Here is a 27,552-nt window from a genome sequence, read left to right on the forward strand (position 1 = left end):
CTGTGAGTGGACAGTGTAACATCTAAAGAACTTTCACGAAGAATTAATTAATATTTGGGACTTGTTTGAAAATAAGAAAATACACTGATTGTATTATCAATGGTAAGTTTTTAATTAACATTTACGAACAACTTACTGATTTACTTGATGATATATTTTAGCAGACAATTATAACAACATAAGTTGGTATATAATATACTAAATACGGAATTACTATAGTTGCCATACTATACATTTTGTGACTGATTTTATTTTATTTGTGTTGAATTTTCGAGGTGTTTGAAACGTAAAGTTTTTAAATTAGCAAAGAGTTCGCGCCATTTTGTTACATCGTGGCTGTCAAAAAGCTTAGGGGCAATCCATAAACTACTATTTTTTGACCCCCCTTCGCACAACTGGTCACATTTGTGTGATATTTTGCAATTTTAGATTCCACTTCACTTTCAACATAGTCGCTACTTTTCATTTTATTTAATTATGAAAATCAACAGCATATTAGATAAATAACTAAGTATTAATATTTTACAATAATAATGCCAATAACAGGTTTCCTTTATATTATATTACGGTTTCCGAAAATTCAACATGGTGCAATACGTACTAAACAAAAATAAGATTTATTCTGAGATCATCGTCGTCGGTCGTTTCGTTACATAAAAAATATTGTAGAAAATTAATTGAATTAGGCGTTACTTTGCGGAAATCCATAATCATACAAATGAATTAAGTCTTCTTTAGTGTTAATTCTGCCAATATTTGTCTTTAAAACAATTCGACACGTGTTTCGCCTCTACACGAGACATCCTCAGGACGTGTTGTCTCGCCAAAATCTGGCACACACACTAATACAAGCCGATCGGCCGCGATATTTGCTAGATCAGTTTTGAGTCACAATAAAATATTTTATAAATGCCGTCGTGCGTTGTGAAAAAGTGTAAAAAAATCTATCAGTATTTAAAAAATCTGAGTTTAAAGTAATTGGGGCTATAAGGGAGGAAAAATTGTGTAACTGGTATCCCCCTTAACCGCACACACACTAGCATAAAGTGCTAATATCATGGCGCGGAGTCCTTCTTTTTTTACTCGTCCATGAATTACAAATGTATAGTTTGAAGACGTTTCCCAATACTTTTTGTATAAGACGGTATTACTTACTAAATTTCATAGTTAGTCCAACGGAAAATATCCTATATTTTTTTTTAATTCTTTTGAGCGTCGAAATATACGTTTCTTGCGGCATTAACTGCCGTACTTTTTTTTAACGTTAACTTAGAAGTTAGAATAGACAGTGGACTTGAGTATATCGTTTCAACTCGATTCTCTTTATCACCCCAGTCCATTTTTATATCGAAAAATATTGTACAATGTATTGGCGCTAAAATGAGAAAACTCAATGAACAATCATGTAAAAATGACAGTTTCCAAATTCAAATGTAATATTTTGTTTATTTTTAATTGTTAAAGTATTTATGGCCAGACTAATATTTAGACTGTATTTTTATGTGTGTGGCATGGAATAAATTTTTCATATTCTTCTTCGATACCTCCATGAGTTCTCTCGACATAAACTATCTTATTAATAATCGCCATATAAACGATGATGTAAAGTTACTCCAAGCTTAAAATCACTTCTCCCTGTTATGTAATTCTGTAGTGACAAAGGTAACACAAAGACAAAGTTTTAAATTTGGAATAACTATACTTCGAGCTTATTATGGATGTAGATGTAATGGCATTTGAGTTTCTTTTATGTTCTTCTCACGTGCTCTACTTTCCGAACATATGGTACATTCAGTAATTTAATAGAAATATTTATAGTGATGATTCAACAGCGCTTATTTTAAGCCAAATTGAATAAAGATAATATCAAATATTACATTAAATATAATAAAAAATAAACAGTATAATTATCAATTATCGGTAATTGGTTGCATTGGGCGGCACCCTGTGCAAAGAAGCCTTCCACTGGTATATAGGTCATATCATAGTCATCCTATTGCGACTATATTAAGTATATTGAAGGTAACATCAAAGCCATCCCTCGCGGTTTTTGGCATCACGTTTCAAGCCTTTGCACCAAAGGTGGATTCGAACCTAGTGTGACTTTTGAGGGGCAAACTTTTTCAGGTGTTGCTGCTGCAGATGCTTTCGCCAACTTTTTTCAAGCACATTTTTGCCAGATATACCTGTACTCGATACAGATGAAGCATATAGTTTCGATAGGACGTATGACAGCAATTATGTAAACATCTTTCATATTACACCTGATGATGTCATAGGTGGAATCAACAAGATGAAGCAGAGCAGTTCCGTAGGACCGGATTGTATTCCTCCTGCAGTTCTAAAGCTGGCAAAAAAGAACTTTTCTATGCCTCTTTGTCATATTTTCAATCTTACCTTGGAATCGGTAGAATATCGGTCCCAATGGAAGTTGTCGAGAGTTACCCCAATACCAAAAAGCTCTGATAAATCGAAAGTTGAAGAGTACCGTCCTATTGCAGTGTTGTCTTCGCCCGCAAAGGTATTTGAAAGCATTATTCACAACTACATATACGCGCAAGTGGACAAATACATTTGTGGCGAACAGCATGGTTTTAGACCGAACAGATCTGTAGACACTAACTTGTTGTCACTAGTTGATTTTATCTCGGACAAACTAGATCGTGGTTCTCAGGTTTGGCAGGGTCAATAATGACATATTGTTACAAAAACTTAGCGCTATTGGCTTTGCACCGAGACTTCTCCGACTTATCGAAGACTACTTGCGTGACTGTCAACAATATGTCCGGCTTGGTCTGTTCGAATCCAATCGTGCGATCTGGGGTTAGTCAGGGATCGATACTGGGGCCTCTTCTGTTTCTTTTAATGATAAATGATCTTCCAGATGTGCTTGATAATTCTCGGTGGCTCCTTTATGCTGATGACCTGAAACTCTTCAAAGAAATCAAATCTGATTCAGATTGCATGGCACTCCAAAATGATGTGCAAGCTGTGTTCCAGTGGAGCTTGAGGAACCGTATGGCATTTAATACGTCCAAATGCTATGCCATGACTTTCGGTCGAAAGTGGTGCCTAATAGAGTATGATTATAAAATTGGTGGTGATTCGATATCTCGACCAGAAACTATCAAAGACCTGGGTGTCACATTCGATCGAAAGTTAACCTTCCATGATCATATTACCACTCTGGCCAAGGAATCCTATAGAATTTTAGGCTTTGTTTTGAGGAATTCTGGGGATTTCACATCTGAACCAGTCATAAAGCTTTTATTTGGTGCTTTAGTGCGCAGCAAGCTAGAAAAGGTGCAAAAAGCTTTTCTTAGGTACCTTTACAAACGTACGCATGGATACTATATATATCCTATATGTATCCCACAAAATTTCTTCTGGGTACATTAGGCTAAAACTCCCTCGAGGTTAGGCGAAAACGACAGCAGCTCACAGTTATGTGCAGAGTTCTCAGAGGTAATATAGATGCGCCGAGTTTGCATGTTGAGCTATGTAGAATCTTTGTACCGGACAATTACTGTTCGAGGCGCAGGCATAGATTGTTCGCGAGTCCGACACATCGTACTGTGGCTCGCACCAACTCACCTATACCGAGGTCTCTCTCTGCTCTCAACGCTCTTCTCGAAGCCAACCCTGCTTGTGATTTATTTGCGGATGGATGGCAGACGATTTTGACAGAGTGCTTGCGTTTTTGTGAGAGGAATGGATGAACGGTATTTGGATGTTAATTAATTAGTTATTTACAGTAAACTTATATGTTTAGTTTGTAATTAATTCTTACTTTAATATTGTGGTACTTGTTACTTTAATAATTGGCTTACGCCGTTGTATTAAAGTATAAATAAAAAAAATAAACTAAAATAAAAAATAGGTACCATTAGTCACCACTTACCTCACCCTTGGGCCTGGGACTTCCCTATTCTTTATATGCACCGGGGAAGCAAAGGGCAAAAGGTAGATATGAAATTCATAAAAAGCAAATAACTAAGCATCGTCAACTTTTGTCGGTAAATAGATTAAAAATATAATCTCGAACACAATCTGTTCGGATAGCTATTTCCTACAAGTGCACACCCGGCACAGATGCTCTCGACGCAAGTTTCGGCGTGATATTCATGCGATATACTAAATGTCTTAAATGTTATGCTAGTTTTTATCTTTAGGCTGATTTTCATGCGAGTGACTCGAAAAGACTTTATCTTAACATATGTCTAAGGCCTCGATCTACACAGCGTACTTAGAGTTTGCTTAGAATTTATTCATCTACTCACGTAAAACTAGGTTGAGTGTAAGCTTAGCATTATCTTTGATTAGGTATTTATTTTGACAGTTAAGATTATGCTGAGTACAATACCTTTGACGATGGCTTCATGGCTCTGCCTTTGCCTTTCCAATGAATGGGAAGAAGATAAAAAAAATATTCTGTACATACACATACACACTGTACAACCTCGATTATTCTTAAACAATTAATGTTTACAATGTAAAATATAATAAATTATAACCTTATTTATTACCTAGCTTATTTGGTATGAGAATTTGAATTTTAAGTTCTTAAGAACGCAGTATTGTAGCTGAGAGCGATATAAATTGTAGGTATAATCTAGTGGTCTTATTCATAATGACTTTATAATTGAAGGTTTAAAACGTAGTATTTACCTACACATTTAAATAAAACACTTTATAAAGGAATAAAACGCGTGTACCTAATTGTAATTGTGTTTTTAGATTAGTATTGCGTAAAAGTTACATTTTTCTTATTATTTTAGCACAGTCCACTAAAAAGGTGCTCTGAAAAGGTCACAAAACGTCGGCTTAGCTAAAATAATAATAAAAATGTAATATTTACGCGAAAAATAATGTAAAAACAGAGTTACAGTTACACACGTTTTAATCCTTTAAAAACTCTTGGTTAAAAACGTCTTTAATATACGCTTATTCAAAAATGTTATGTATAATCCCATACTAGAGCTATAACATTTATTATCTCTCTGATAAAGTTGATGTGAGATATAGAAGCTAGGGTCACTCACCATGGTAATGTTAATTGTTATCATACAGTATTCGAACTCGCCCTGTCCTTGGAGTAATACCTAAGGCTGCGTGTGGCCGCGTAGTACGTAAACAGTGATAGGGCTGCCACCTACAGCATTTTATGATTTTAATAATAATATCATCTACTTACTTCTTTCCAGTTGTTTTATTGTAAATATTATATTTTTAATTAAAAAAATTGTTGTGAATGAAGTAAGAAGTGTTAATTAATAATACAAGCATTATTCCAGAGGTCTATACTATACTCAACACAGCTTCTGAGATGCAATAAAAAGAAAATGCTACAAAAATTAGAATTTAAATTACTTAGTCAATAATTCGTATCACTCAACATCAATATTGATAATATTTGGAGCATATTATGTCTATCAAATGAATGATGAATAAATAAAATACTTATCATACTGAATACCAAATATCGTTTTTTCTTTTTTATGTATCCATAACATCTTTCATGATTACGATTCACGATTAACTAGTTTGCTCAGAGAGAGTTTAGACTTTGTTTCATGAAAGAAGTCCCGCGACGAGTAGTGTAGGTACTAAAAGTTAAAAATCAACATTGGAAGTAGGAGCAGACTATTTAAGTAGGAAATCAATTAAATATGTATTATTTGTATCTTTATCTGATATTGTTTCTGTAAAAAGAGGTAAGCTAGAAAAAAATATTAAAAATCAAGTAATTTTATTTTGCGACTAGTGTCGCAAGTGTTTGACATAGCTTTTTCGGTTTCAGTCAGTTTGTATTATGCCGGGGTCACATTTATGGCTTAACGCCTTACGAACAATTTCATATGTTCAACTTATTAACTGTATTTACTTGGTAGCCTTTATGAATAAATAAATAGTTCAATATGAAATTATAAATACATATATATATATATATTAAATTCAATTCTTATTCAAATAAAACCAAACTTGTTGACTTTTACTAAAATAAAACCATGTCAACCGTAGAAATAGAATCTCTTAAAGCGTTTAAAATTATCGGCGATATTACTCATCTGTGGCTCTAGCATAACGTAATTTAAGTTTCCCGCGTAAATTTCAGAAGTTTTGCTTAGAAGTCATTTTATCTGTTTGACACCTTCTTTGACACTATTACATTAAAATCATGTTGTTTTCTCCGCAATGGTTATGTTACAATTACCATACAAAGATAATTATGTTAAATTTAATGTATAGTTGTTAGTAATATAGTAGTGTAGTTATGTTTAATATATATGCATAATTCTGTTGTTTGTAGTTTCTGTTGTTCTAGTTGTCAGACGTAAAACCTCGATAAAACATTATGTTCAGTTTAATGTATACAATAGGAGCATAATTTCGACTGAAGGACTAGCATCCATATTCATGATATAATAAAAAAAAGTAGGAGGACGAAAAATAGGATAATAATTATACACAATTAGAATTTTCCAATGTCCACCATCTTTGCTATTCATATTAAGTATACCGATTTTAATCGAACCGTATGAACATTTTTATTATAATTCGCTTTACATTTTTAAAATCGCTCCTTGAATCCGTTATAACCATCTGGCCACACGCAAGACAATGTCCCACCTGCAAACAATCCGCGTTCCGCGCGCGTGCACCACGCGTGATAGGAAACACATGTATAAAATGTTAGGATGCGGCTGGTCCGCACGCGGATGATATTCCGCGTGACAGTAAAAACCCAAAATTATTGGTAGCGCGGAGATAAACACAGCGGTCCAGACATAGTGTTCCCAGCAAGAAATAAGTATTAGGACTGTTCATTGTCAAGTACATTTATGAAAACTTAACAATATACATTCACAAAAATCGTTACCTTTTAGCTTAATGGTGATTTTCATTATTATAACACAAGAAATAAGGGATTGTAACTAATTCTATTATGCTTCTTAAGATACATAGCTTAAAGGGGAAATACTATACACTTTTAAAAAAGTCCCAGTGGCTGCTCAAACATTATCTATAAGTAAATTTAAATGATTTATATTAAAAAATCTGTCGTAAATCTTACAACTCCACAGCTTCTAATCTAAGCGATCAGACAGCCTGGGACTAGATTATATATTTATTTGTTTCCGAAACGGTGGTAGTGTTTGAACTGACATCAAAAAGAATTCTAAAGAATTCAATTTTGAGAAAATGAATGCCTTTTATGCCTGTTTGAATCGAGTATATCAAACACGTAAATCAATCGACCAAAAGGCTCATCCTTCAAAAATGCAAAAATATATAATACCTTAGAACAGATTGTGAAATGACCTCGAGACATGTTCAAGTGATAACAGATCATAAAATGATATAAATAGTTGCACGTGAAGTAAACGTGTTCAATACGTAACCTTTTTCGGAGACGGATTACCCATTTTTATCAAATATTATCAGTCGAGGAACGTCATATAGCGGTCGTAATGATAGCACCTCTATCAGATAACAATGTCTGGCGCATGAATTTCTATTTATTGGCTTACTTCAAAAAGGATGTATACATTTACGGCCTTACAAATAAAATATTGGCATAAAGTTATAACTAATCATAAACCAGGACAATGCAAAATGACAGATAGACATTTTGCTTACGATTGATTTATTATACGAGGGAAACGTTATAACGTCTGAACAAACCATTCGTAAGCAAAATGTCTATTTGCAAAACATTTTACATATTCTTGGTTTATGCTTAGTTATAACTTTATGTCAATTTTATTTGTAAGATCGAACAAATTTTATAATAATACTAGCTGACCCAGCAAACGTTGTATTGCCATATAAAGTAACAAAAAAATTCAATCAAATAACAATAGATGGAAATTTTATTTCATTCATATCATTTCTAACGTTTGTGGCAAAATCAATTACTTTGTTTATGTAAATAACAATAGTTAATTGTTTACTAACAACATTTTTAGCTTATCACACTTACTATGAATCTAATATTCATACGGACTGCCACTAGGCGGAAATTGTACAAAGTATCATTAAGAAATATATAAAGTATCATAAAGTAACAAAAAAATTCAATAATTAAAATATTTGGGGTATAATAATATATGCAACCGACTCTCAGATCTACCAAATTTATCGTACTACAATTATTGCATTCGATGCCATCTTGCAACCCTATAGCGGATTTGTGGATGGACCAGAATTATATGAAAATCGCGATACAAAAATAGTTGTAAATCGTAGAAGAGCGAAAATTTGAAGTTGTATGTATTTGTTAATGTTGAATCATAATAAAATAAAAATAAAAAAAAATGGCAAAAATATAAAAAATATATGATAGGGGTAGGTTACCCTTATCATTTAGGGGTATGAAAAATAGATGTTGGCCGATTTTCAGACCTACCCGAAGTGCACACAAAATTTTCGTTTCGGAGGAGTTTGGTAACAAACACAGAATTTTATGTAGGTATTATATTTACAATACCACCTATGATTACATTCAAGTAAAACTATCATTACGGGAAAGTGTACCAAGACTACTGGCAGCATTTCCGCGTTCGATAGCTAGGCTGATCTGTTGACCGAAATAGCTGCCAGCGCTTGGGTTTCCAGTAGCCCTATTCAGGCGCGAATACTTTGTAAAATCTCCGCGCCTCTAGGCCCCATGGCCCAAGTGTCTCGACACCAAACAGCACATAGATGTGAGTCTTACTCACTGAGACCGACATATTTGCGATAACGACGTAACTTGGACATGAGAAGAGTGTCGACGTAAGTCGCGTCCCACACCAGCGCCCTTCTTCGCGCCCAAGCCACCAGGGTCATTCCATCAGGACGCTTGCCATCGGGGCGTATAATATTTTATTTGGTTCTAAAACAGTTGGTATATATATATTTGACTGAAGTACCTAAGGACCGCTTAGAATTTTTTTAAATACTCCCACATTGGGTATATCTGGAGACTGAAAAGGAGCTGTGCGGTTTTCAAGGAACTTTCTCCCACGTACAAACAAGCTGTACAAAGATTCCTTATACGGTCTTTCCAAGACGATACAACATGGGTACCTAAAAAAGTACATCCACTCTTCAAAAATGCTCCTGTACTCAGTTGCAACAGAATCTGGACTCCCGTGATCACTTAACACCAGGTGATCCATAATATCATTTGTCCTCCTCTTGTATTAAAAAAAACTCTTATTTTAAATAAGATCTGACAAAAAAAATGTATAAGTAATGAGGGAGCTACTAAAATAGGCATATATTATAAAAAGTTATATTAAATAAACAGTTACAAAAATAATCATTTAATGCTGTAAATAATACAAAGCACAGAGATGAAGTCATATGCACCCGACCAAAGATTAACTAAGTACTGGGTTCCCCAAGGAAGTGTTCTTGGGCCGCTTCTTTTATTTATTTATATTAATTAAATTAAAAACATTACGATAAGCAGTTGTATCTTCTTAGCGGACGATATTTCCATCGTTATGGCGTCTGACAAAAATGCCTGTGTAAGTGATCATGAAGCTGACATAAATTACGATGTATTAAATAACTTAATGGATTGGACATAATAACTTTAAGAATAATATGGCAAAGACGAATTACGTAACGCTTCACGTTCAATTTAACACAACTTAATGCGAAATGCCAATCATAAATGTTCATTATAATACCACCACTATTGATAAAACTAATCAAACACAGTTTCTGGGGTTGCTGATGCATCAGGATGACAATAAATCAAATCAAATCAAAATCACTTTATTCGTGTAGGCCAAGGAAATGACGCTTATGAATGTCAAGTTTATTTTTCTTTCTACATTCACCGCCACTTCGGAAAAGGTTGAGCTTTAATGAGAAGAAGTGGCAAGAAACTGATTGCCACTCTTTTAAATTTACAGCTTCATGGTTTTATCATAAATCATTTCAACTATGTATAATTTATGTAAAGTGATGCAACAAAAAAAAAACAAACGTCTAATACCTGCTCAATACTTTACACGAGAAAGTCAAAAAGATAAAAGTAATGCAATACGTAAGAATTAGAGTTATTGAGTATCAATCCACACACACCGTAAATAAATAAAAGTATTTTAGCTGTATTTTATTAGCGATTTTAAAAACTATATACTACTTAATAACTTTTATTTTAAAAACATGAAGCAGAGTTTCTGGTAACAGGATAATCCTGAGCATGATGCATGCATTTGCCTCTCTGGGCCATTTGCCTCTCTCGACCTTTCTTTAGGGAAGGGAACGACCCGTTCTGCGTCGCAGCCACAAGCGCACACTCAACCAAATAACATTAGATGGGATAAAATAATATCAGATGGGAATCATATATTTCTAACATTTGTGGCAAAATCAATTGCTTTCTTTATGTAAATAACAATAGTTGCTTGTTTACAAACAACATTGCTAGCTTATCACACTTACTATGAATCTAATATACTTACAGACTGCAATTTGGCGGAAATTGTAAAAAATATTTATCTGGGTTTTATTATCGCAAATATGTGTAAGAGAGCTATTTGCAACATCTTACCTGATGAAGCTTGGGACTATTACCACATTTCTGTCTTTATATCTATGAAATGTGTGTATGAATCAATAACGTTCAAATTCAAACATTTTTATTCGAAATAGGATGTGATATCACTTATGGAAAGTCAAAAACTGCCAAATTCCAAAAAGGTTACCTCAGATCTGAGAAGAACGCGCAACAAACTCAGCGGGCATCTTTTTTCACAAAAAATATGGTTACAAAGAAATATCGTACAATTAAACTTGTTATTTGATAGCCTGAGGGCGGTCGCTCCATTCCGAATCTGTGGTATCATTAAGTATGTTTATTTATTTATTTATTAGGCACTTCAACAGAATACATATTAATACTTTTACATATAAACTTAACATAATTTACAATTCTAATATGCACACCTATAAAAGAAATGCACAGCATTGACTAATAATAATTTAAAGTAGGTATTTTAAAATTAATTACATATAAAAGTTAATGTGAAAATTAAATTTTAATTACTAGGTTAGTTTATAGAATGACTTAAAAGTATGTTAGTATTTTATTCTTAAGTGGGCCATGAAAGTCATTGAATATATCTACATTTGGGTGTTTTCTAACAAGCATGTTGTATTGTTCACCAGCTCTATCAGATAATTGGCGAATTCAGTCCTAAATTCGATTTTATAAGAGGTCTGCTAAATGTATTATGAATACTTTTACGCGGATACCTCGAAGGTACGGTGAAAGATATTTTATCGTGTAGCTCCGTATTATTGACATGGTTGTTAACTATTTTGGAAATAAATAAAATATCAAACATTTTACGGCGCGTGTTTAGGGATTTCATCTTAAAGAAAAAAAGACGCTGTGTGTAAGGACATCTGTGGCTAATTCCACTTGCTAAAAAAGCCAAGTGTCTGGTGAATGATCTTTGAATGTTTTCAATGCGTTGAGAATGTATATTATAAAAGGGATTCCATATTACACAGGCATATTCTAAGTAACTTCGGACTAAAGCATTGAAAAGATTAATTTTGGTGGATAAGAGCTCTCTAAACTCTTTTGAATTTCTTTTGATGAAACCAAGCATTTGTGCAGATTTAGTCACAATATGATCAACGTGAGATGTAAAGCGAAGTTCTCTGACCAATATAACCCCAAGATCCTTTATTTCACTAAGTTTAAGCAAAGTTGTAGTACTGAGATTGTAATACGATGGAATTGATTTCTTCTTCCTTGAGAATCTAACATGATAGCACTTTTGAGTATTGAGTTCCATTTTATTGTTCGTGCACCACTGTTCAATTCTGCATAGGTCAGACTGCAATTGAATTATATCCTCTGATGATATAATTGTCTTATAGATGTTCAAATCGTCGGCAAATAACAAAAATTTTGAATAATATATTTCAGAGGCAATATCGTTGATAAAAATTAAAAATAATATGGGACCGAGGTGAGAGGTTGCTAGGTAAGACTGAAATCAACTGAGGAGGGAACCAGTCATTCCAAAGTGGTATAGTTTTTTGATGAGAATGTTATGATCAACTTTGCTAAACGCACTAGCAAAGTCTATGTAGATTGCATCTACTTCATCACCCCGATCAACTGTAGCGCAAAGATCTGATAAAAAACATGCTAAATTTGTTGAAGTGGAACGACCTGGTAGAAACCCATGTTGATTAACAGAAAGGGAATATTTGACATGTGATGTTAAGACTTTACATACAAGAGACTCGAATATTTTTGCAAAACAAGATAAAATAGCTATTGGCCGATAATTTTTCACGTTTGCCTTATTCCCTTTTTTGTGCAAAGGAAATATTCGCCCCATTTTCCATTCATCTGGGAAGTATCCATCAGCCAAAGAGCGGTTAAAAATAATACATAATGTTAAAGCAAAAGCAGAACTACAACGCTTAACAAAAATAGGAGGAAAACCGTCGGGGCCAGAACCCTTAAAAATATCTATTTGTTTTAATTTAGCTAATACTTCCCTTTCGTGTACAATAATTTTGTTGATAGCATTACTATTAATAATGAAATGATCATAGGGTGTATTTTGTGAAGAGTTCTCGGTAGCATTATAAACAGAAGAAAAGTGGCTTGCGAAGAGATTAGTAATATCAGACCCGGATTCAACAGATGTGCTGTCACTATACACTGTTATAGTCACCATTACCACAAACGTTTTATAACAATTCATTTGAATATCGTAAATACATTTGTTTTGAACATTTACTAACTGGACCTAGCCGAGTAGTAGGCATTATAAGTTTATGTATGTTCCTGGTGTTAACATTATCAAGAATATTTTGAGAAGCAACAGTTAAGATGTTAATTTCTTTAAATTTTGGTTCTTTCTATACATATTAACAAATCACTTTAGCAAGTACACTTTTTACAAAATAGCAATGCTTTGACTGCTATATATATACATTGCCGTATTTACTCCAGTTGTTTAAAATATTCCTAGTTAATAAGGCAGCAATGTAAAACGTTTATTCAGTTCAGGTTTGATTCGGACTCTGACAGTTGACACACGAGCAAGGAGAAAAGTGTGCTTGCATTATCTGTACTCGTCTTGTCTATAAATAATTAACTAAAAAAATTATCAAGGCTTGAACAAGGCAAATGAAGTATTGAGTGTTAATTTTTTAACATTTTAATCTTTTAGCAGCCCAAGGGCCACTAATTTAGTTTCCTTATTTTAAAAGGTTAATTTAGCTTAGTACTGATATTACAGTAAACTGTATATTAAATTGACAAAGTAATAAAACAATCTTTTAATTTAATAATATTTATATCTAAATACTTATTAGGTACTAGACCACTTAAATAAAATACGGAAAATAAAACCATTCAACTTAAATTAAAAAATTCAAATTTTCTTATTTCTATATGCTATTAAAATATGTAGAAAATTACTTATAACCTACTTATTATAGCAATTTACAATTAAGCCTTTTATATATCATGTAGGTCTCAGAAACTTATTTCTACAACCCTATCTACGTGTTGAGGGATAAAACTTTATTATGCTTACAACTTATAAATCTTTTATCTATTATCTCTACGGTTTGTGGGGGAAAATCCAGGAAACTGGCAAAACCTGGCTATATTATCAACGATTCTACTAATCTCATAAAAGGCATTTATTTTCTCAAAATTGATTCCTTTAGAATTCTTTTTGATGTCATTTCTAATATACTAGATACTACTACCTACTAAATGTAACTGAGTGTTTCATCTCATAATTTTGGATACTAATTCTCGTTTGATTTTTATTAAGTAATATTATTTTACTGATTAGGTAACATTCTTTCGATATCCGTTTATTTTTTTTTAATATCTGTATTCTGTAATAGTTACAGAATAATCCCCTAGTCACACTTAACCATTACACCCTGACATTTCTATTATATGTAACTTTTTACTAACTAGTAGCTTCTAATTTAAGTCTATGGTCGGACCAGGGGCGTAACTACCGCCGTATCAATTATTCGGGGCCTCCAGGCAACGGCGGCCCCCGAGCCCCGAACAAAAATTAATAAAAACTTTTGCTGCTTCCCAAAAAAAACGCGCGGAAAGTGTATATTTAATTCGAATTGTTTGTAGAAATTTTGTAAAAAGTGACAGATAGATAATTATGATGAATAAATATTTCTATATATGCAAACATTTTTTTTTCTTTTGTGAGAAATCTTTACTTTTCAAGCAATTTCACATACGGGCCCCCAAGGAACGCTACGCCACTGGGTCGGACCCTTGAGTTCGATCAGTCACATATTTCTATAAAAAAATATCAAGCATACAATAAAATTTTACAATATAACTCTCAATAAAACATAATATTATTATGTTATATATTGGTTATATACTTAGAAAGTGCAATAAAATAATATGTCATTGATACGATTTTATTGCGATAACAGAACCGGATCAAACTGATTCTCTAGACGCTTGAGTATGTTCGCTTCGGATTCCTTTGTAAATAACTTGTAATAGTGATGCAACGATTGTTTTCACAACAGATGGAATCGGAATTATATCTATGAGAAATAAACACAGACTGACTAGGATTATAAATGCTACAACCAACCCTACAATATTTGTGTTTATTTTACTTTATTTTACTGATTTTATTTTGTTTATTCAAAATTTACATTTTAAATGAAAAATGGAACGGTTTAAGTTTTATAAAAGTAGGTACTAATTCTATCAAATTCTTTAAAAAAAGAATGTTGTTATAGCTGAAAATTCGGAGATTTTTGACTCCAAAGTTTATTTTCGGGAAGCAACTTCCAAATATTTTATTGGATATTTCAAATTAAATATAAATATTCTATTCCGTTCAAAATTTTCCTTAAGTCCTTCTTTTTGTAATGTATTTTTTGCTTCGGAATATTTTCATTGCGTCATGTTGTAATCGACTCTCTAAGAAACCAATTTTTGTGGATATTGAGGTATGACCGCGCCTTAATAATTAGCGAGTAATTTAGTGACTACCTATTTGTAAAAATAAATTTTCATCTTATTTTTTTTTAATTCTTTGTCCATTCCACCTAATATCTAATCCATTCTTCCACCTAGTAATGACTAGTACAGGCAAAGGGTAAAGGGTAAGGCCCATACAGTCATATCTTTCTTCTAAGTAGGTACCGAATCGGGTTGACAACTTTTATTGGAGGAAGTAGGAATCTAGAGTTTTATGAGTTAGAGTACCAACCAAGTTATTTAGTTTAGTGAAAAGATTTTTTTTTGTGTTATGGCGGCAACCATATGCCATATAAATGTGTCAGATTTTGTAGGAACAGTATTTTGGCGTAATATATTAGTGTTATAGATTACAAAGTACGTACACCTTCGTAAAATAAAGTAAGTAAGCACTCTGTTTTAGCAGTTGAAAATCTAAACCATTAGGACTTAAACAATACATACGTATAAAAAAAAAGTATGTCTGTACTTATGTATGCACGCAAGAAGTTATACTTCTTTGGCCTAACAAAGCAAAAATCATTAAAATTCCTCTTGCAACAATGGCTTTGACAATTAATTATTAAATAACGAATACGGCTGTACGAGCTTGAACCCTTTCCCTATCCAAATAATGGACGAAAAACCAAAAAAAAATAACGAATGTCGCAAACGTCAGAAAATTTTAGGAACCAACTTCACACAGTTACTACTTTTGTGTTACAGTGATGCGCGCACATCTTAAAATTTCACTGTCATCATTTTTTCATAACGCGCCTAAAGAAATACCTATAGGCTATAACTGGTCCGGGGTTCGAATCCAGGTAGGTGCAAGCATTTATATGATGAATATGGATGTTTGTTTCCGAGTCGTGTATGTTTAAATGTATTTATGTATGTTTATATGAATTTATGTATGTTTAAGTAAGTATATTGTATTAAATATATCGTTGTCTTGTAACCCATAACACAGGCTATATATGCTTAACTTGGGGCAAGATTATTTGTGTAAAAAGTGTGTCAATATTATTATTATTATTATAACTTCAAAAATCATAAAACTGTTCATTGGCAGTTTAGTGAAACACAAACGTACAGAAGAATTGAGTACAATAGCGACTTTGAATTAGAAATACATAAAATGATGTTCACTAAAAGTATGTGGTTTAAAATATCAAATGACAATAATAAATACGAAACTATTAAAGACACCTCACGAACGAATTGTGATCTCAGGCCGATAAGATGATTATTTAATATGTAATGATAATCAATATTAATAATATTTCACTTATCATGAATTATAAAGTATATCTATACCCGGTAGAAAATGTCACTTGTCAGATGAGGAAACATTAACATTGGTAGTTAAATAATAGCATTCATTGTAAACAAGTGCTGACCCGGCAAACGTTGTTTTTTTAACTCCCCGCTAATAAAGTTGAAAATTTTCGAAAATTCGGGAATTTATTGGTTCTAACCTGTTTTTCGATAATCGATCAATCGATTCGATCGATCGATCGATTTTCATCAGATCACATTTAAGGTCCTAGGAAGATTCCCTGACTATTTCCGCGATGGTGTCCCTACGTCTGTATGTATGTATTGGTGTGTGTGTGTGTGTAGGTAAACATCGTGTAACTTTTCAACGGCAAAACCGATTTCATCAAAATTGACGCCATTCTAAAGGGCATGATCAAACATAGATTTTGAATACAATTCGGACCGGTACATTCGAAGAAATCTCAAAAAAAAAACGAAAAATCGTCATAAATACAATTTGAAGCCTTTAGTTATGGAATTATCGTGTGAAACACCAGAGAAATAGTTTACGTGCTTTTTTTAAAGGTACCCGGCATGTCGTATCGTCTCGGAAACACTGCACAAGGAAGCTCATTCCACAGCTTTGTTGTACGTGTAAGAAAGTTCCTTGAAAACCGCCCTGTGGAGGACCGACACACATCCAGATGGTGGGGATGATATCCTAATTTGTGGCGTGTCGTGCGAATGCGGATCTCGGCGGCAGGAGTCAGGTGAAACAGCTCTTCGGAACACTACCCATGATAAATGCCGTAGAAGACGAAGACTCGGCCAAGTGATCGATTCGATCAGCCGTACACAGAGCACTGGGTCCTGCATTCACTGGGAGCAGTGTTTTGCCATATTAATCATATAATAAATCATTTTATTCAGGCTACAAGGCCCATAACATTAATACCTTATAATCTAACATACATATAACTTAATTCTGTGTCTATTTTCGCGGCGATGTGAGGCGCGGGTTCGGTAACTTGAGGCGGTCGGCGACATCCGCGATACTTGCGGAACACGACCCCCTTCGGCCACAGCTTCACGTCCAGAAAGGCCGATATATGTTCGGTCGGGACGTGAACAACAAAAGAGTTAAAGTCTACTGCATCACGCGTCACCATCTTTTCGTACCCAACTGAAACCTTGACTTCTTCACCTAATACTGAACAACGTTGGAGGCCTTGGTGGTGTAGTGAAAACGAGAGACGTAGGTATACGTCGCTGGAACTACGGGACGCTGGAGCTGGTTCTGTCCTATCGATGCTGTGCCACATTGATTACGACTAGAAGGCCTCCTCTTCTTCCGCTCCACCTTAATGAATCTATCCTTGTCGGTCTGTCTGGTCAGCATCATAGTCACGTTGAGGCGTTGACGTACCGATAGCAGGCGGCACCTCCGAGAGGGGAGGAAGTGAGGAACGGGCGGCCGGTACATTACCGCTTACGCATGCGGGGACAGCGGCCAGTGTCGAGTCGAATTTCGCTGATTTAAAAGTTCGCTGGCAAAGCAATGTATGTCCCATGACACGAGTTCATGTTATTAGCCTCTGTTGACCTACTAACAACTGTATTGTTGCGCAACGTCGCTACTTCACCTTGCAGGTCCCTGATGGTGTTCTGAGATGCCTCTAATTTCAACACTATATCTACCCGGCTTGCCTTGAGGTATATGATGTCCTTCAGCTAGGTTGTGCGAGGTTCTTGCCACGAACGACGGCACGTCGTCAGGATCAGTCAATTTCAGGATATTTATCATGTCTTGAAAAATTCGCACTTCATCTCTCAGAAAGTTCTCTTCAAGACCTCGTACACGAGCGTCTATGGCGTTGATGATCTCCTCACTGGTGAAATTTAACGCACAGATCTGGATGATACTGACCTTGTCCATACTGACAATTGCGTGATGAAGGAATGCCGGCAATCCATTGGCTATGAGTTTTTCGGAACTCATAGTCATAATATGGTGCATCGGCGCGCCGCAGTACAGTTGAAGTTCCGAAATTATACGGCAGTTGACGCGCAGACCGCGAATATAATATACAATAATAATATAATAATATTGACACACTTTTACACAAATTATCTTGCTCCAAATTAGGCATAGCCTGTACCATGGGTTGCGAAACAACGACATATTTAATACTTACTTAAACATAAATAAATACTTATAAACATCTATGTTTCGGAAACAAATTAAAAATTATTATTATATTATATAAATTATTATATGTGAGCATGTTGGTACGTTACCGAGCGCAATATTGGTTACGGATAAGATGCTGCATCTTATAGTATAAGTATTATTCCGATCGGTTTAGTAGTTTTTGCAGTATAATCGAATCTCTGTAAAAAGAAGTGAAAAACCGGCTCTTCATATTTTATTAGTATAGACTTTTATTTACTCATAATATGGATTTGGTATTTATGTATAGATTGATAGTATAATTTAAAGGAAACTGACTAATTATCTGTGAAGCAATAAGAAAGTTATTATCTATAAGTAGGTAGGTACGTACTTACAGTATCTGAAGACAGATATAGCTAGGATGACATGTACCTACATCTTAAATTAAGTTACAGGCTCATTTTTTAATAATTAACTCACAGCGAGAAAACGAATAAAACGAGCAAGTGGTTCAAATTCAAATAGCATCTAAATACACTTACGGCCGTTTTCAATAACCTATATATATATATATATCCTTAGTTTAACTTACTAGAGGTAGACAAATCTATCGTTTTACGCTTACTTACATTTCAATAACCTATCGACATAAAGAATTGGACTATAACTATATTGGACATAACTATGGATAGATATTAAGATCTTGTCATTAAACGGTGACAGCAATGTATCCGTAACTAGAGCTACGTTATTGAAAACGGCCGTTAAAGAACGTCAAACACTACCACTCATTTAATAATTTATCAGCCACAGACCTAATCAAGTGTCTACATACATAAAAAAACACATAAAAATGCCATAAATAATATTTTTTAAAAGAATATTTTAGTGTGTGTTGGTATGTCATAACGTTTTCCTAATACATCATACATATACAGGATGTGTGCCAGCTAAATTGGTACCGCCCTTATCTGCTGCAATGCAGAACTCAGTGTTCAAACACTATTTGTATATCTGTTCAATACACGTCACGGTGAAATTACTTAAGCCAGAAACTCCATAAAACTTCTTCCAGGAAATATGTGTTTTTGAGTAATCCTACAAATTTGTGAAATGTTTATCATAATAGAATCTGAATTACATGCGCGAGGTTTCTATCGCAATGTTTTATTTATTTATAACTACATTATGAACAGACAAATTCCGGAAAAATTTGTGCAAAAAAGTAGAGAGATATTTGAGAAATTATACTGTCTTCTTCTTCTAGAGGTGCCATCTCCTACCGGAGGTCGGCTATCATTAGTGCTATTTTTATTTTTGACACAGCAGCTCGGAACAGGAATCCTGTGCTAAGGTTGAACCATGTCCGGAGATTTTTAAGCCACGAAGTACGCCTTCTTCCGGGAGGACGCTTTCCCTGGATTTCCCCTTGCAGGATGAGTTGGAGCAGGTCGTACTTATCATTACGCATTATGTGACCAAAGTACTGCAGCTTGCGTTTCTTGACAGTATTCAAGATCTCTACTTTTTTGTTAATTATCTGCAAAACTCTTTCATTCGATATTCTATCCGTCCACGATATTTTCAGAATTCTTCTGTACGCCCACATTTTAAAGGCATCTAAGCGGTGCTCATATTTTGGGTCAAGGTCCATGATTCCACAAAAGAACCGAAAACACATAGCAACGTGCCATTATGCTGTCGCCATAACGAAAAAAGACGTATCTACCAAAATCTAAAATTGGAGAAAATAAATGTTTTGCAATCCAAAAGTAGATAATTTGCTGTCCCTAACGTTGGAAGAAAATATATATTATTATTGTGTGAAAAGATGAGTAGGTATTGTGTTCCGCTAACTAGCTACTAAAGATATTTAGTTCAAATTATTATATTTAAGAAAATAAATTTGATTCTCAAGTCCGACACCCGCTCCCTTCTGCACAAATACCGGTAGTAAGTAAAAAAAAACGCATCTGTCACTTACGCATAACTATTTTTCTTTATACTAAGATGACAAGACATATCTACGCAGAAGTGTCTTTTTTTCTTAGCATAATTCAGAAACGTTTTTTCGTTGTAGGATCAATTTAATATTTCTTACGAGACTTACAGCCGTTCCCAATAGTCAGTCTATCTCTTACTTAAGATAAAAATCGTAAGTTTCGTTGACTTTTCTGTCCCAATAAACCTATCGACGGTAACTCACCTTATCCGTACGCGCTGTCGATCAATGGGACGACGTATAGCTTAGCAGCGATAGAAGTTTGTATGGAAATTTCAATTCACGCATCCCAATATAAGGCGATATGAATGACTTATCGGGTATATTGGGACAGCTCCAGGTTATTAACAGTTAATTACTGGCAGTAGGTAGTAATTTATCTCTATCTTTAGATAGTATATTGGGAACGGCCGTAAGACGTTTCTAAGTAAATGCGTTTTTTCAACGTCGTAAAGACCGGAAGCGGTTTTTCATTTTAGTGATAACACCCATGATACAGATTTGTCCTATTCCGCAGTGAGTTTGACGGACTTCTAGTTGTAATATAAAAAAATAAAAATATCAGTAGATGCGCCTTTTTTTACTGATTCCGAATATGAATTTGAAAATTTTTTTTTTCTCAATTTTGAAAAAAAAAATGTTACATGCGCCTTTCCTTTTTCTTATGACGGCAGTATAATACTGAATTTGTTTCTTAAAATTTGTATTTCTGCTTAGATAGAAACCTAGATACAATGCTCTAGATACCTAGCAGTTATTTTTAAAGTGATAACTTCTTTAGCCGCGTTGGCCACTTATTGGTAGGGAAAAAATCTTATGGGATTGCGTCACCGACATGCATGACTGGCGCACGCGATAAATACATATTTAAAAAAAATATATTATATATATACATAGTTTAGACACTTTTTGGGTGGATGAAATCTCGAGCGTTTGTATGAAAAAATATAACGGTTTAAACTCAGCTGCTCTTCTTTCTCTCAGAAATCCGAGCTCGTCTCGTAACATCTTATTAAAAAAAGAAATTCTGTCTGGTTTTACGTCATAAATGAATAAATAAAGATATAAGTGATATATCTCATTATTTGTGAAGTCCCGCCAGTGGCGGAGTCAACTCAGAGATAACACAACTGGTATAAACCGGATCACGGGCCGAGTGCCGGCCACAGGGGGGCCGCGTACTCGTCCTCCTTCACAGTTCACATTATAAACAACACGACTCACACACACACACGCTGTGACTGATAATAATTCATAATGTCAGCTCATACTCGAAAACTTAATAAGCGACAGACTAACGGCCATTTTCAATAACGTATCTCTAGTTACGGATACATTGCAGTTAACGTTTTCGGCCGTTCCCAATATTCAGTCTATTTCTGGTTGTGGCCTACCTGAGATAAGAATCGTAACTATCGTTGTCTTTTCTATCCCAATAAACTTATCGACGGTAACTCACCTTATTCGTACACGCTGTCTGTCAATGGGAGGACGTATAGCTTATCTGCGATAGAAGTTGTATGGAAATCGCAATTCACGCGTCCCAATATAACGCGATAAGAATGACTTATCGGGTATATTGGGACAGCTTCAAATTATTGACAGCTAATTACTGACAGTAGAAGGTAGTAAGTCTAACCTCTATTAAGTTAAACTAACGATAGAGAGGTTATAGGTAAGAGCGATACGTCGCAGTACGTCCAATCAAAATCCGATCCGTAACCGTGAAAACACGGTCCGGTGTAGTCGTAGAACTGTTTCTACGGTTGACAGAAAGAAATCGGATGACGGAAGCCGGATCTAGTGCGAATACTGCCATAGAAATACGACGACGCACTACTTCAGACCGTATTTTCACGGGTACGGAACGGATTCGGATCAGACGTAGTGAGAAAGCGCTCATAATCAGTATATTATAACGAATCAACATCATTTTAAACATACCTGCCTTAGTACTTCATTATGGCATTAAAATTGTACAAATGTTCTACTAGGAACTGAAACTAATCAAACGCTTATTAAATAGGTAAAGTAGCAATGTCTTCTCATTAACGCTCAAATTTTACGAAGTTTACCACCAGTTAAGTTCTAGGCATAGAAGTGTCATTTTGAACTACTTGAATAAATGATTTTTCTTTCTTTCATATCCATTTACCCATTTTATCCATTCATAATGGTCCGCTAACTTTAAGCAGCCGCTTAGGAGTATTTTTTCTCGTTCTGGCTTAGGTCAATAGAAGAAGACAGAGTGAGAATTAGCAATGCTTTAAGTTAGCAGACTATTATGAATAAGGGGGATAGTATAGAAAAGGTTTAACTGTCACATCCATTCAATGTCTTTTTTAAAAATTAATTATCTGTTAAGTCGGTTTACGGACGATAATTTTACGTAACAAAGTCATAAGAAAAAACATCTTTTTTTCCCACCTTGATGAAAAGCTCACTTTTAGTCCCTGGTACGAGGAACAGAAGTGGCCGCTTCTCTCCCGGCAAGACGACTGTGGTCCTGCGTACCAGGGACTAAAAGCGATCTTTTCTTGCAGGTGGGAAAAAATCGTATACGCACCACGTGGTAGATAAGTAGGACATTGCCACCCGCGATCGTCACACAATATTTCGCGTATGGGAATGGCCTACTTTTCTCCCTAAGGGCGTAATAAACTATTTATTACGATCGGTTATATGAGTCATAATAATTTTTATTTATTTTTTAGTCAAAATTGTAACATAACCTATTATTAATGCACTCGCATTATGCCAAAAATACAGTTTATGGAAAATACTATACATAGATACAGCATATACAAATACTGTAAATAAATTGCATAATTGCTAAGCTTATGCCTGAAAATGCCGTAAGAGTAGAGTGAGGTCGCCGGGCATAAACATGGTCATATCAGTCACCTATTGAACTGAGGCCTATCGTACTGGTATTGACTGGACCCAGGCTGAAGTGAGCGGATGATGATAACGACGCCGCCTTATTTATTCGTAAACGTACTCTAAATGAGACGAGCGCTCTCCAGCGAGCCATATAAACGTTAAACTGTACCAGTTATCGCGAGTATCTAAACTTCTCGTTGGCGCAAAGTTTGTTTAAAAACCTGCGTTCGGACTTCGCGGGGGATTCCGAACTCTTATCAGGCGGTGCGGAAAGTGAGATATTCTATAAGTAGGTAACGCGTGTGTTACATTTCATTATAAAAAGAGACCGCGTGTTGTTCAGTGCTATTTGGAAGTCTGAATTGATAGAAAATGTTAGTGTTTCCGCATTGGCGACCCGAATTGCCAGCCAACGGCTGTAGAGTGCAAAGATGGATTTCGGCGGAAAGATTCGCGCCTTACATTGCTAAGTCAGCTGTTCTACCACCTTTACCCCCACAGGTGCTTATTTACAATAATCTTTATACTTTCAAAATTTAGGAAAGCTTAATATTTTTTATTCACTTAATATAAATAGTATTCTTATTTAAAAAAAAAATTCATTCAACAAATTATTGTTGTGTTTGTTATTTGAATTTTATTTTTGAATTACTGAGCTTTTTTTAAATTAATATATACGATTTTTTAAGTGCTATAAGACCCTAAATTAGATAGCTCTACCAAAGCTATTCACTAGCTCTACCAAAGTTTTCGTTATGTTTTTAGTTACGGAACAGGTAACGGCCGAATCTTTTGATGGACTTATTAGGCTGTAACTTCTTTTTTATGCGATTGTCTAATAGTTCATACTCTGTTGTAACAACTGAGTAATCGGTTTCGAAAAATATATTTTTCATTCGACATTTTATATTTATATTTAATCAATTATCAGATTGATGACGATGCATCGTCGGGGGGTTTTTCACCGGAGCGCCCAAGCGACCCCAGCGATGGATTGGAAAATGTGTGTGAGTGGCGAGGGTGCGGGGCAAGATTCGAAAGCGTCGCCCGACTGTCCGCGCACGTCGCACGAACACACGCGCTCTCGCACGCAGACGGCTTCTTCTACTGTCGTTGGAGGGGCTGCGCGAGAACCCAGAAAGGATTTAATGCCAGGTATGTTATATTAATACCACAGTGTCTGAAGACGAAGCTCTTTAACCAGTGTGTGTTGCCAGTGATGAGTTACGGAACGCAGACGAGGTCGCTAACTATGGGCCTTATGAGGAAGCTCATGGTCGCTCAGAGGGCAATGCTCAGAGTTTCCCTGCGAGATCTTCTTCTTTGATTTATTATTATGCTGATATTAAAATGATATATTTAGAAAAAACGTTTATTTAAGTTAATCCTTTTTAATTTCTCAATATTCGCCCAACATACAAGAGATTTGCTAACAAACAATAAATTAGCATAGCTTCAATTATTATATTCGATTTGATAGAAAATTATAATTGGCTTAATTAAGATTAAGAGAAATTCTTGGCTACACATGCAAGCTCGAAGATAATGTGAAGCTTACTTACTTCATTTGTCTTTGCTTCCAGATTGTAATATAAACAATCCAAAACATAATACCAGTAAAATGCTACTCTAAGATTTGCAGTACATTTGATTTCTATTTTATTAAATGCTTCTTTTGTTAACAGATATAAAATGATCGTTCACATGCGAATCCACACTAATGAACGCCCGCACGTGTGCAGTCAATGTCAGAAGAGTTTCTCAAGGGCCGAAAATTTAAAAATCCATCTCCGGTCTCATTCCGGGGAAAAACCATACGTCTGCCCTTACGAGGTAACTATAATAAGCAATATCCCTAGTATTACCGAAACACTAATCAAATTTTTAAACAACCAACTATTTATTAACCAGATACTATTAATTTAGATTGGAAAATATTGAATGATATTTTCTTTTCGACGTATCAATAATTATTGTTCACACTTTGTTTCCAAATTGATACCCAGAAACTTTTAAAATGCGTAAACATAAATATTCCAAATCAAACAATTTGGGTATGGTATAGTGGACCGACCGACGATCTGCTAAAGATCGCCGGAATACGTTGGATGAGGGCAGCGCAGGACCGATCGTCGTGGAAATATTTGGGGGAGGCCTTTGTCCATCAGTGGACGTCTTCCGGCTGATGATTATCATGATGGTATAGTGGCTGCTGTTCGCACCATTAACCTAGTTGCGTCCATTTTTCGTGCAGTGTTGGCCAGTTACTCCAACCAGCCCATATCCTTCCAGAAGTTCAGAACACTGCTGGGATGGTCGCAAGTTTCTACCATTGAGAATGTATCCTTCCGATGAGCTAAACATAACTTTAACAAATATTTCTTTGTTCCCAGGGCTGTGGCAAAGCATATTCGAACTCAAGTGATCGTTTCAAGCATACCCGCACACACAAAATAGAAAAACCCTACGCGTGTAAAGCTCCTGGATGCAACAAGCGATACACAGACCCGTCAAGCTTAAGAAAGCACGTAAAAGCTTACAGACACTTTACTAACGACAAAGACATTGTCAACAATGCTGAAGAACGCATCAGTCCAAAAAGTACATCACCCACTCCAATATATACAGACCATTCTTCTCACATTATGAGCCAAACAAGACTTTCACCGTTCCCTTATTCGCAATTTACTACATACCCAGAACCTGCCTATGTCCCTCTCATAGAATCACCTTACGGACAAGCTATACAACCAGTCTTTCATAGAGTACCTCATCATGAGCTATCTTACGGTGATTACAATAAAATGTACGATCACGCATATTCAAGTTACTACTCACCTAGAGCTGATTATCCAAATTTAAACCCTATTGTCGATGAAAAGGTATACAGTTATGAAGCCCATGATCGTATGGACATAACTGCTGATGAAAGAACGAGAGAGTACAGGGAGAATCATGAGGAAATTGAAGTACCATTGAATTTAATTTGTGCCAAACGCCTTCAATGCAAACCATTTGAAGATCTAGTCATACGTACAGAATTACCTTTAGATTTAAGCACTAAAAGTTAACATATGCAAATAATTTTAAGTGTAGGTAAATATTTATTTAATAAGATTTTATTTAAAGAAAAATGTCTCTTATTTCATTACCTATTATTTTAAGAAGTTATATTGTGAAGAATAGCTTTACCAAAATGTGATCTGCTATGACCTAAGCGATATTGAGAAGCATCAACCATTTCAGACCGAAATTGTACTCTTATTGCAACCCTCCAGTAAATATACGCCGTATATTCAAGGTGTCCCAGAAATAAAAAGAAACCCCCCATTAGGCGCTCAAAATAATGTGGAAAAAAGTAATTTGTTCAACAAGTCCGGTTTTGTTTCAAGGTTTTTTTATGCACGACGAGACGAGCATTACGTCCAGCTGATGGAAAATGATACGCCCTGCCCATTACAATGTAGTGCCGCTCAGGATTCTTCAAAAACCCAAAAATTCTGAACGTCACAACAATTGCGCTCGTCACCTTGAGACAAAAGATGTTAAGTCTCATTAGCCCAGTAATTTAGTTTCGAGTGCCGAGTTTAAATTCCTAGCAAGCGATGGATGGCCTTGAGCCTAGTAAAAGATTGAAATGCACAAAAAACAAGATACTTAATAATTCAAAATAAAATTAAATACTCCATAAATTCACTACCGAAAAAATGCAAAATGTGAGAATAATATTTATTTATTACTTTACATCTTTCCTTTTATAGTAAAAAATACTTGAAACCGGTAAAAGAAAATATAATAACCTTCGTGCCTCCTCCAAACAACTTGACGATGTGTATATCTATAGTTTATCACTACGAAAAGCCAAAAACAAAAACGAAGAATTTTTTCTCGTAATGCCCAAAAACGATTTTTGTTCACTGGTTTAATGGAACAAGGCCACAATTTTTGAGCTGGAGAGGTGAAATAGTAGATTGTTAACCGAGGGTCGAAAGAATCAACTCCCGAGGTATTAAGACTACTTTCCGAGTATGACAAATGAAAAAATAATTTCCTGCGTGTACCAATTAAACTAAGAATTTGTCATTTTTACACGCTTTTTATTATGAGATTGACACGTATCTAAATAATTGTATTTATGACATGGAAAAGTGTATTGTATATACCTACTTTCAATAATTTTTTTTTTATTAGGAAAAGCACACAACTACAACTTACAAAGTAGAT

The 27,552-nt window shown here is 34.9% G+C and overlaps 1 protein-coding gene across 2 annotated transcripts; it reads left to right on the top strand.

The window, feature by feature from the left end:
• LOC126965710 (zinc finger protein GLIS2-like) lies at positions 1–26,462 on the top strand. Of its 2 annotated transcripts, none has more exons than XM_050809457.1 (4): positions 1–102; positions 24,260–24,483; positions 25,014–25,161; positions 25,722–26,462. In XM_050809457.1, the coding sequence occupies exons 1-4, from the start codon at positions 100–102 to the stop codon at positions 26,397–26,399; spliced, it is 1,053 nt and encodes a 350-aa protein (XP_050665414.1). In that variant the 5' UTR covers positions 1–99; the 3' UTR covers positions 26,400–26,462. The 2 variants fall into 2 exon arrangements, with proteins under 2 accessions (XP_050665414.1, XP_050665413.1); XM_050809456.1 differs by lacking the exon at positions 1–102 and adding an exon at positions 23,507–23,829.
• Positions 26,463–27,552: the final 1,090 nt, after the last annotated feature.

This window comes from Leptidea sinapis, chromosome 8 (assembly GCF_905404315.1).
Source record: "Leptidea sinapis chromosome 8, ilLepSina1.1, whole genome shotgun sequence".
Taxonomy (NCBI): Eukaryota; Metazoa; Arthropoda; class Insecta; order Lepidoptera; family Pieridae; genus Leptidea; species Leptidea sinapis.